The sequence below is a fragment of the Bos taurus genome, chromosome X (assembly GCF_002263795.3).
Source record: "Bos taurus isolate L1 Dominette 01449 registration number 42190680 breed Hereford chromosome X, ARS-UCD2.0, whole genome shotgun sequence".
In the NCBI taxonomy this organism is placed as follows: Eukaryota; Metazoa; Chordata; class Mammalia; order Artiodactyla; family Bovidae; genus Bos; species Bos taurus.
The window spans coordinates 86217407-86229925 of record NC_037357.1 but is presented as its reverse complement, the minus strand read 5'-3'; the positions used below and the strand labels follow the sequence as shown (position 1 = coordinate 86229925).

At 49.0% G+C, this 12519-nt stretch overlaps 1 protein-coding gene across 1 annotated transcript in view; it reads left to right on the top strand.

Moving 5' to 3' along the window:
- The window catches only part of LOC132344347 (uncharacterized), a 16783-nt gene extending 4497 nt beyond the window's left edge, over positions 1-12286 (top strand). The window contains 6 exon segments of the mRNA XM_059883836.1: positions 1459-1492; positions 2678-2801; positions 4068-4149; positions 7158-7191; positions 8387-8511; positions 11520-12286. Coding sequence (XP_059739819.1) covers positions 1459-1492; positions 2678-2801; positions 4068-4149; positions 7158-7191; positions 8387-8511; positions 11520-12140 — 1020 coding nt within the window. The 3' untranslated portion in view covers positions 12141-12286.
- The last annotated feature ends 233 nt before the right edge of the window (positions 12287-12519 follow it).

Sequence of the window (12519 nt, the reverse complement as noted above, 5' to 3'; positions counted from 1 at the left end):
CTGGGATGACGAAAAAGAGACTTTCCTCTCTCTTGTTCAATCATAACCTCTCCTTGCTCTCTTGTGTAAGACCTACAGTCAATAGACTCGGCTCATGGGGTTACATTGATATAAATGCCAGTGTAACAAAAGCCTAACCTACAACAAGCCCCAGTAAATCTACCTTATTACATGCTAGGTGGACAAGATCCGTGTTTCAATGGTATGCGTATATGCTGCCTTATTCGTACCCTCTATAAGGGACAACAGATATCATGATTAAAGTAGAGGCTTGACTAATTTCACAAAACGGGCCCTCCTAGATAGAACAAAAAGCCATCCAAGCCTTAAAATGAAGAGCAAATCAAATGAGAAAAGCGGTAATTCATAATAGAATGGCTTTGGACATACTCACAGCTGCTCAAGGAGAGAACCAGTGCTATAATTAAGGTGAATTGGTGTATACATTCCTGACTTACTGGCAACGTATCGACTGCTTTAGATGACATGAAAAACCAGGTAAAAGCAATGTCAAATGAAAACATTCCTTTCTGGACTTCGGTCCTATCTTGGGTGAAGGGCAATGGGTGGAAAACTATATTACCACGTTACAGTTGCCTTGATAGTTTTGCTTTGTGGACCCTGAATTTTACAATGTATAAAAACTTTGTAACCCGAAGTTGATGTCATTCTCCCAAATTGGCGTCGGAGACCAGGGTGCAATATATTCCTATGAATGATGCTCATAATATGAGTTAAGAGCATCAAGAGGGGGGAATGAAGAAGGAATTCATAGGCCTGGACTCCATCTTAGGCCTATTCATGCTGATCATGCTAGCCCCTTTCCAATGGACTCTGAACTCTGTGTTTAGTGCCTATGAAAACAACAACAGAAGGGTAAGACCCCCTCCAGACAGGGGAACCTTGAAGATCGTATCTGGGTTACTCATCACCTAAGAGAAAACATACACTGATCACCCCTTCCTCCAGACAGGCCATAAATTTTTCTGTATCCATCTGAGTGTAACCTCGGGTTTATTGATTATTGGCTAATTGTTTGACTGTTTGAGCACATGAGCACATAGCACGTGAATGGTGGGATTATTGGGATTGTATTTTCCTTGGTTTATGTAGTCTCAAGGAATCTGGGGTGGTGGGTTCAGACACGTACACATGGGGTATAAAAGATTTTCACAAGTGCTGGTCGGGGTCCTTGGCTAAGAGGAGACTCTGCCTTGGGCCCGCCGGTGCAATAAACTGCACTCCACTATCCGCATTGTCCTTCTGAGTGAGTTTGTTTCCTGGAACGTGTGGCCACAACATTTGATGCATTGGCCAAGAATCTCCTCACTTTGAGGAGACAGGTCTCATTTGAGGCCACCCTGAGGCTTTGTGGCTTGAATCTCCTAGAGCAGGGCAGGTGCCTTGCCCCTCTAGAAGAATTCAGCCTTTCAACGCCCGGTTTCTTCACTTTGGCAGGTAGTGAACGGCAGCAAGGGAACTGAGCGCTCAGGTGAGGAGGAACCCACCCGGCAGGGTGAAAGAGGGGGCCTCATCACCCCCCTGGGAGGGACTAGAAGGGGCACGGACCCACAGGGCCCTCCAATAGGCAGGCAGCAGCGATTGCTTGGTATACAGGTCTCCGAGCGTGCTACGGTTTAGGAAGGAAATTTGTGAAGGTCATTTAGGAGGTGTGTCCATGCTGTCTCAGGGAAAATTATTACCAGTGATCGCCAGGGGGTTTTTAGGATAGGAAACGGGTCCTTGTATGCTCATATTCTGCCCTCCCCCAGGAGGTGTCACATCTGCTGTGAAATTCTTGACCTCAGAATTGTTAGACTAGAAGGAAGGGGATACATAATGAATTGGCTTTGCCGGAGATGGCCTGGGACATGGGATATTTAACCCATCTGTGCTTTTATCCGCACCTGATCAAGCCCACCAAGGCAGAACGGACTTGAAGGGAGAAACAGTCTTGGACCATGTGGGGTTCTGGTTCGATTGTGCTGACCGGCAGGTGAAGGCACGCTGATCCCCCTTCTCCCTCTCTGGCAGGTAAGGCTCTTCTCACCCCAGTTGGGAAGGAGGCAGAATGGCAATTTAAGTGTCATTGAGTGGAACTATCAGAAGTACATAGGGTACTGAGAACTTCGCAGACAGAACAAAAAGGAAAAGTAGAAGAAGGTAAGCAAGATGGGAGGAAGTGAATCTAAGGCAACTGTATTGGAGTGCATGATTAAAATTTAAAGAAGGGATTTGAAGGAGACTATGGGGTGAAGATGAAGCCTAACCGCCTCCACATACTCTGTGAGGTCGAATGGGCCCCTATGGGAGTAGGGTGGCCACCAGAGAACACCATGAACTTAAAATAGTGGAAGCAGTCTATACAGTAGTCACAGGAGAGCCAGGACACCTGGATCAATATCCATATATTGACTCATGGCTAGGGTTAGCTCAAGACCCTCCTACTTGGACAAGGCTCTGTATCCAGAAGGGAAAGGGAAAATATTAATGGCACAAAAAATGACTGATGATAAAAAAGGAAATTCTACAGAATTTGGACGGGGACGACCTGACCCCTCCCCCATACTGGATAATGACGCGCCTGCCTCCCAGTGCTCCGCCAGGATGGGAGGCCGCCTTAATGCCCGATCCAGGGCCAGGTGAAGTCCTGCAGCAGCCGCTGCTCCTCCGCCAGCTCTCCCCGAGGTCGTAGAGCCGCCACCTCGGCAGGCTCCTCCAATCCCGGTGACAGACGCCTCTGGCCAACACTTCCAGGATCCAGCTCCAGCCAAACCGCCCAAGCTATACCCGCTCTCCCGGTGAGTACGGACAAGAAAGGGAGGGAGATGTTGGAATTAAGCAGAGAAGGAAATGGCAACCCACTCCAGTGTTCTTGCCTGGAGAATCCCAGGGATGGGGGAGCCTGGTGGGCTGCCGTCTCTGGGGTCACACAGACTTGGACATGACTGAAGCGACTTAGCAGCAGCAGCAGCAGCAGCAGCAGCAACAAGGCTAATCGGAGAAGGCAATGGCACCCCACTCCAGTACTCTTGCCTGGAAAATCCCATGGACCGAGGAGCCTGGTAGGCTGTAGTCCATGGGGTCGCTAAGAGTCGGACATGACTGAGCGACTTCACTTTCACTTTTCACTTTCCTGCATTGGAGAAGGAAATGGCAACCCACTCCAGTGTTCTTGCCTGGAGAATCCTAGGGATGGGGGAGCCTGGTGGGCTGCCGTCTATGGGATCACACAGAGTCGGACACGACTGCAGTGACTTAGCAGCGCTCTGCCAGAGAGCCGGAGGGAACGAAAGAGAACAGACAAGAGATTTACAATGCTAGCTGCTGCTCTGGGAAAGTCTATCTCGGGCCCTCCGGAAAACCTCATCTGCCCCAGGGACAGGAAAGTCCTTCAACCGGTCCCAGCGGAGGCCCCGGGCCCCATTACAGCCGAACCAGTGTGCCTGGTGCCAAGCTTTTGGCCACTGGAAGAATGAATGCCCTAAGGCAAGGAAGGAAGAGGAAGCTCCCGCAGTTGTGGGGCTTGCTGACCTGGAAATTAAATAGGGCTGCTGGGGCTCAGAGATATCAGGTCCCCAAGAACCCACGGTAGCCTTAAAGTGGGGGACCAAAACATTGACTTCATGGTGGATACAGGAGCAGAACTGTCGGTAGTAACAAAACCTGTGGCACCACTGTCCAAAAAGACTACCGCTGTAACTGGGGTATCAGGAGAAGAGATGATTAAATCGTTTTGCCAGCCCAGAAAATGTCAGATGGGGGGAGGGGGCACCAAGTGATTCATGAATTCCTCTACATTCCTGAGTGCCCAGTACCCCTGTTGGGAAGCGACTTGCTCTCCAAACTAGGAACACAAGTGACTTTCTCCTCTGAGGAGAGGCCCACCTTCCAGATGGACACTATGACTTACTTGCGCTCTCTCAATACCACCCCAAGATGAGTGGAGGTTGCATGAGCCTCCGAAGGAAGAACCGGGTGGGCTGGAAGAGCATGAGAGAGAGCTAACGCAATTATTCCCTGAGGTCTGGGCGGAAGACAACCCCCCTCCCCCCCCCCCACCCCAGGCTGGCTAAACATCAAGCACCAGTGATAATAGAACTCAAACCAGGCACCATCCCAGTTAGAAAGTGCCAGTACCCGCTACCAGTAGAGGCCTGGGCCAGCATACTGCCCCACATCAATAGATTGAAGCAGGCATTCTAGTAGAGTGCCAGTCGGCTTGGAATACGCCGATCCTGCCAGTCAAAAAGGAAGGAGGACAGGACTATAGGCCTGTACAAGATCTCAGGCTAGTCCAGACCCTAGTTGGGTCCTATATACTGATGGCACTAGCCTGATAAAACAAGGACAACGGCTGTCAGGTTAGCCAAAGAGGAAGGGGCTATCAAGACTGGAAAGGGATGGTGGGAATTGCCAAGTGGCAAATTATTGGTACCGGAGGAGCTGGCACACAATCTGGTAAGTCAAACACACCAAGCGACCCACCTAGGCCATGCTGCCTGCTCACAGGTTAATGCGGCCTCTCGGGTATTCAGACAAAAACCTCTGGATATTTAGCTGAAAGGCACGCTGCCCTTTGAACACCTGGGAGTGGACTTCACTGAAATGAAACCTCACTGACACTACCGTTACCTGCTGGTCATGGTATGTACGTTCTCGGGATGGGTAGAAGCTTTTCCTCCCTGGACTGAAAGAGCATCAGAAGTAGCCCGGTGCCTGCTTAGGGAAATAGTTCCCAGATTTGGACTTCCTACCAGCATTGGTTCAGACAATGACCCAGCTTTTGTAGCTGATTTAGTACAACAAGTAAGCAAAACTTTAAACATCAAATGGAAACTGCACACTGCATATAGGCCCAGAGTTCTGAGATGGTGGAATGAACCACCGGACATTAAAGAGACTCTCTAAGTGGATCTTAGAGACTGACTGCTCCTGGTGGACTTGCTCCCGACGGCTCTGCTCAGACTCAGGATGACCCCACGGTCCCAAGGCTATTCTCCATACGAAATTGTGTATGGGAGGCCCCCTCCCATAATAGAAACAGGTGTCAACAAATTTGCCTCAGCGTAAGGGGGAATAGGATTTCACAGCAGATGGAACTGGGTAAGGTAATAAATCGGTAACTAAGTTTGTACAAGAAAGGGTGCCGTTCCCCCTTGGGGAACAGATTCATGAGTTTATGCTTGGTGACCAAGTATGGGTCAAAGATTGGAAACATGATTGGCTAGCCCTTGGTGAAGGGCCCTTACTGTTATTCTAACTACCCTACTGCAGTTAAAGTTGCGGGTATTGTCCTTGGATCCATCATACGAGGGTGAAGAGAACATACCACGCAGACCCAAAAAAACGCTGAGTGACTGCACAGAGGGACCCCGCTGACCTCGAGAGGACTATGACCATCCTTAGCCAGAAGGAAAAGAAGATCCTGGATGAGCCCCTTCAGGATGAAGCCACACAATCAACTCCTGCTGCTTTGGCCTCCATCGACGTGGTTTTGAATTTTAAACTTCCATTTCAACTCAGGAACAATTTTTATTTCATGGGCATCATTTCCTACGTGGACTCCACAACACTTCCAACTGGCTGGGTATGGCAGGGCTATGCCTCTGTCAGCGATGGATGGTACGTTCCTTGGTGGGTGTCCACCACCTCGCCAAGAAGATTTTAAACCACTCTGCTCTTTTCTGGGATGACCGAAAAGAGACTTTCCTCTCTCTTGTCAATCATAACCTCTCCTTGCTCTCTTGGTGTAAGACCTACAGTCAATAGACTCGGCTCATGGGGTTACATTTGATATAAATGCCAGTGTAAACAAAAAGCCTAACCTACAACAAGCCCCAGTAAATCTACCTTATTTACATGCTAGGGGACAAGATCCGTGTTTCAATGGTATGCGTATATTGCTGCCTTATTCGTACCCTCTATAGGGACAACAGATATCATGATTAAAGTAGAGGCCTTGACTAATTTCACAAAACGGGCCCTCCTAGATAGAACAAAAGCCATCCAAGCCTTAAATGAAGAGCAAATCCAATGAGAAAAGCGGTAATTCATAATAGAATGGCTTTGGACATACTCACAGCCTGCTCAAGGAGAGACCAGTGCTATAATTAAGGTTGAATGTGGTGTATACATTCCTGACTTATCTGGCAACGTATCGACTGCTTTAGATGACATGAAAAACCAGGTAAAAGCAATGTCAAATGAAAACATTCCTTTCTGGACTTCGGTCCTATCTTGGGTGAAGGGCAATGGTGGAAAACTATATTTACCACTGTTACAGTTGCCTTGATAGTTTTGCTTTGTGGACCCTGAATTTTACAATGTATAATGAACTTTTGTAACCCGAAGGTTGATGTCATTCTCCAAATTGGCGGTCGGAGAGCCAGGGTGCAATATATCCCTATGAATGATGCTCATAATATGAGTTAAGAGCATCAAGAGGGGGGAATGAAGAAGGAATTCATAGGGCCTGGACTCCATCTTAGGCCTATTCATGCTGATCATGCTCAGGCCACCTTTCCAATGGACTCTGAACTCTGTGTTTAGTGCCTGTGAAAACAACAACAGAAGGATAAGACCCCTCCAGGCAGGGGAACCTTGAAGATCGTATCTGGGTTTACTCATCACCTAAGAGAAACATACACTGATCACCCTTCCTCCAGACAGGCCATAAATTTTTCTGTATCCATCTGAGTGTAACCTCGGGTTTATTGATTATTGGCTAATTGTTTGACTGTTTGAGCACATGAGCACATAGCACGTGAATGGTGGGATTATTGGGATTGTATTTTCCTTGGTTTATGTAAGTCTCAAGGAATCTGGGGTGGTGGGTTCAGACACGTACACATGGGGTATAAAAGATTTTCACAAGTGCTGGTCGGGGTCCTTGGCTAAGAGGAGACTCTGCCTTGGGCCTGCCGGTGTAATAAACTGCACTCCACTATCTGCATTGTCCTTCTGAGTGAGTTTGTTTCCCAGACGTGTGGGTACAACACTTGGTGCATTGGCCAGGAAACTCTTCACTTTGAGGAGACAGGTCTCATTTGAGGCCACCCTGAGGCTTTGTGGCTTGAATCTCCTAGAGGGGGGAAGGAGCCTTGCCCCTCTGGAAGAATTCAGCCTTTCAACGCCTGGTTTCTTCGCTTTGGCAGGTAGTGAAGGGCGGCAAGGGAACTGAGTGCTCAGGTGAGGAGGAACCCACCCGGCAGGGTGGAAGAGGGGGCCTGATCACCCCCCCTGGGAGGCACTAGAAGGGGCACGGACCCACAGGGGCCTGGAATAGGCAGGCAGCAGCGATTGCTTGGTACACAGGTCGACGAGCGTGCTACGGTTTAGGAAGGAAATTTGTGAAGGTCATTTAGGAGGTGTGTCCACGCTGTCTCAGGGAAAATTATTACCAGCGACCGCCAGGGGATTTTTAGGATAGGAAACTTTTCCTTGTATGCTCGTATTCTGCCCTCCCCCAGGAGGTGTCCTGTCTGCTGTGAAATTCTTGACCCCTTGGAATTGTTAGGCTAGAAGGAAGGGGATACATAAGTGAGTATGAATTGGCTTTCCTGGAGATGGCCTGGGACATGGGATATTTAACCCATCTGTGTTTTCATCCACACCTGATCAAGCCCACCAAGGCAGAATGGACTTTAAGGGAGAAACAGTCTTGGATCACGTGGGGTTCTGGTTCGATTGTGCTGACCGGCAGGTGAAGGCACGCTGATCCCCTTCTCCCTCTCTGGCAGGTAGGCTCTTCTCACCCCAGTTGGGAAGGAGGCAGAATGGCAATTTAAGTGTCATTGAGTGGAACTATCAGAAGTACATAGGGTACTGAGAACTTCGCAGACAGAACAAAAAGGAAAAGTAGAAGAAGGTAAGCAAGATGGGAGGAAGTGAATCTAAGGCAACTGTATTGGAGTGCATGATTAAAATTTAAAGAAGGGATTTGAAGGAGACTATGGGGTGAAGATGAAGCCTAACCGCCTCCACATACTCTGTGAGGTCGAATGGGCCCCTATGGGAGTAGGATGGCCACCAGAGAACACCATGAACTTAAAAATAGTGGAAGCAGTCTATACAGTAGTCACAGGAGAGCCAGGACACCTGGATCAATATCCATATATTGACTCATGGCTAGGGTTAGCTCAAGACCCTCCTACTTGGACAAGGCTCTGTATCCAGAAGGGAAAGGGAAAAATATTAATGGCACAAAAATTGACTGATGATAAAAAAGGAAATTCTACAGAATTTGGACGGGGACGACCTGACCCCTCCCCCATACTGGATAATGACGCGCCTGCCTCCCAGTGCTCCGCCAGGATGGGAGGCCGCCTTAATGCCCGATCCAGGGCCAGGTGAAGTCCTGCAGCAGCCGCTGCTCCTCCGCCAGCTCTCCCCGAGGTCGTAGAGCCGCCACCTCGGCAGGCTCCTCCAATCCCGGTGACAGACGCCTCTGGCCAACACTTCCAGGATCCAGCTCCAGCCAAACCGCCCAAGCTATACCCGCCTCTCCCGGTGAGTACGGACAAGAAAGGGAGGGAGATGTTGGAATTAAGCAGAGAAGGAAATGGCAACCCACTCCAGTGTTCTTGCCTGGAGAATCCCAGGGATGGGGGAGCCTGGTGGGCTGCCGTCTCTGGGGTCACACAGACTTGGACATGACTGAAGCGACTTAGCAGCAGCAGCAGCAGCAGCAGCAGCAACAAGGCTAATCGGAGAAGGCAATGGCACCCCACTCCAGTACTCTTGCCTGGAAAATCCCATGGACCGAGGAGCCTGGTAGGCTGTAGTCCATGGGGTCGCTAAGAGTCGGACATGACTGAGCGACTTCACTTTCACTTTTCACTTTCCTGCATTGGAGAAGGAAATGGCAACCCACTCCAGTGTTCTTGCCTGGAGAATCCTAGGGATGGGGGAGCCTGGTGGGCTGCCGTCTATGGGATCACACAGAGTCGGACACGACTGCAGTGACTTAGCAGCGCTCTGCCAGAGAGCCGGAGGGAACGAAAGAGAACAGACAAGAGATTTACAATGCTAGCTGCTGCTCTGGGAAAGTCTATCTCGGGCCCTCCGGAAAACCTCATCTGCCCCAGGGACAGGAAAGTCCTTCAACCGGTCCCAGCGGAGGCCCCGGGCCCCATTACAGCCGAACCAGTGTGCCTGGTGCCAAGCTTTTGGCCACTGGAAGAATGAATGCCCTAAGGCAAGGAAGGAAGAGGAAGCTCCCGCAGTTGTGGGGCTTGCTGACCTGGAAATTAAATAGGGCTGCTGGGGCTCAGAGATATCAGGTCCCCAAGAACCCACGGTAGCCTTAAAAGTGGGGGACCAAAACATTGACTTCATGGTGGATACAGGAGCAGAACTGTCGGTAGTAACAAAACCTGTGGCACCACTGTCCAAAAAGACTACCGCTGTAACTGGGGTATCAGGAGAAGAGATGATTAAATCGTTTTGCCAGCCCAGAAAATGTCAGATGGGGGGAGGGGGCACCAAGTGATTCATGAATTCCTCTACATTCCTGAGTGCCCAGTACCCCTGTTGGGAAGCGACTTGCTCTCCAAACTAGGAACACAAGTGACTTTCTCCTCTGAGGAGAGGCCCACCTTCCAGATGGACACTATGACTTACTTGCGCTCTCTCAATACCACCCCAAGATGAGTGGAGGTTGCATGAGCCTCCGAAGGAAGAACCGGGTGGGCTGGAAGAGCATGAGAGAGAGCTAACGCAATTATTCCCTGAGGTCTGGGCGGAAGACAACCCCCCTCCCCCCCCCCACCCCAGGCTGGCTAAACATCAAGCACCAGTGATAATAGAACTCAAACCAGGCACCATCCCAGTTAGAAAGTGCCAGTACCCGCTACCAGTAGAGGCCTGGGCCAGCATACTGCCCCACATCAATAGATTGAAGCAGGCATTCTAGTAGAGTGCCAGTCGGCTTGGAATACGCCGATCCTGCCAGTCAAAAAGGAAGGAGGACAGGACTATAGGCCTGTACAAGATCTCAGGCTAGTCCAGACCCTAGTTGGGTCCTATATACTGATGGCACTAGCCTGATAAAACAAGGACAACGGCTGTCAGGTTAGCCAAAGAGGAAGGGGCTATCAAGACTGGAAAGGGATGGTGGGAATTGCCAAGTGGCAAATTATTGGTACCGGAGGAGCTGGCACACAATCTGGTAAGTCAAACACACCAAGCGACCCACCTAGGCCATGCTGCCTGCTCACAGGTTAATGCGGCCTCTCGGGTATTCAGACAAAAACCTCTGGATATTTAGCTGAAAGGCACGCTGCCCTTTGAACACCTGGGAGTGGACTTCACTGAAATGAAACCTCACTGACACTACCGTTACCTGCTGGTCATGGTATGTACGTTCTCGGGATGGGTAGAAGCTTTTCCTCCCTGGACTGAAAGAGCATCAGAAGTAGCCCGGTGCCTGCTTAGGGAAATAGTTCCCAGATTTGGACTTCCTACCAGCATTGGTTCAGACAATGACCCAGCTTTTGTAGCTGATTTAGTACAACAAGTAAGCAAAACTTTAAACATCAAATGGAAACTGCACACTGCATATAGGCCCAGAGTTCTGAGATGGTGGAATGAACCAACCGGACATTAAAGAGACTCTCTAAGTGGATCTTAGAGACTGACTGCTCCTGGGTGGACTTGCTCCCGACGGCTCTGCTCAGACTCAGGATGACCCCACGGTCCCAAGGCTATTCTCCATACGAAATTGTGTATGGGAGGCCCCCTCCCATAATAGAACAGGTGTCAACAAATTTGCCTCAGGTAAGGGGGAATAGGATTTCACAGCAGATGGAACTGGGTAAGGTAATAAATCGGGTAACTAAGTTTGTACAAGAAAGGGTGCCGTTCCCCCTTGGGGAACAGATTCATGAGTTTATGCTTGGTGACCAAGTATGGGTCAAAGATTGGAAACATGATTGGCTAGCCCCTTGGTGAAAGGGCCCTTATGTTATTCTAACTACCCTTACTGCAGTTAAAGTTGCGGGTATTGTCCCTTGGATCCATCATACGAGGGTGAAGAGAACATACCACGCAGACCCAAAAAAACGCTGAGTGGACTGCACAGAGGGACCCCGCTGACCCTCGAGAGACTATGACCATCCTTAAGAAGAAGGAAAAGAAGATCCTGGATGAGCCCCTTCAGGATGAAGCCACACAATCAACTCCTGCTGCTTGGCCTCATCGACGTGGTTTTGAATTTAACTTCCATTTCAACTCAGGACAATGTTTTCATCTCATGGGCACATTCCTACGTGGACTTCCACAACACTTCCAACTGCTGGGTATGCAGGGCTATGCCTCTGTCAGCGATGGATGGACTTCCTTGGTGGGTGTCACCACTCTGCCAAGAAGATTTTAAACCACTCTGCTCTTTTCTGGGATGACGAAAAGAGACTTTCCTCTCTCTTGTCAATCATAACCTCTCCTTGCTCTCTTGGTGTAAGACCTACAGTCAATAGACTCGGCTCATGGGGTTACATTTGATATAAATGCCAGTGTAACAAAAGCCTAACCTACAACAAGCCCCAGTAAATCTACCTTATTTACATGCTAGGTGGACAAGATCCGTGTTTCAATGGTATGCGTATATTGCTGCCTTATTCGTACCCTCTATAGGGACAACAGATATCATGATTAAAGTAGAGGCCTTGACTAATTTCACAAAACGGGCCCTCCTAGATAGAACAAAAGCCATCCAAGCCTTAAATGAAGAGCAAATCCAAATGAGAAAAGCGGTAATTCATAATAGAATGGCTTTGGACATACTCACAGCTGCTCAAGGAGAGACCAGTGCTATAATTAAGGTTGAATGTGGTGTATACATTCCTGACTTATCTGGCAACGTATCGACTGCTTTAGATGACATGAAAAACCAGGTAAAAGCAATGTCAAATGAAAACATTCCTTTCTGGACTTCGGTCCTATCTTGGGTGAAGGGCAATGGGTGGAAAACTATATTTACCACTGTTACAGTTGCCTTGATAGTTTTGCTTTGTGGACCCTGAATTTTACAATGTATAATGAACTTTGTAACCCGAAGGTTGATGTCATTCTCCCAAATTGGCGGTCGGAGAGCCAGGGTGCAATATATCCCTATGAATGATGCTCATAATATGAGTTAAGAGCATCAAGAGGGGGGAATGAAGAAGGAATTCATAGGGCCTGGACTCCATCTTAGGCCTATTCATGCTGATCATGCTCAGCCACCTTTCCAATGGACTCTGAACTCTGTGTTTAGTGCCTGTGAAAACAACAACAGAAGGATAAGACCCCCTTCAGGCAGGGGAGCCTTGAAGATCGTATCTGGGTTACTCATCACCTAAGAGAAAACATACACTGATCACCCCTTCCTCCAGACAGGCCATAAATTTTTCTGTATCTATCGGAGTGTAACCTTGGGTTTATTGAGTATCGGCTAATTGTTTGACTGTTTGAGCACATGAGCGCATAGCACGTGAATGGTGGGGTTATTGGGATTGCATTTTCCTTGGTTTATGTAAG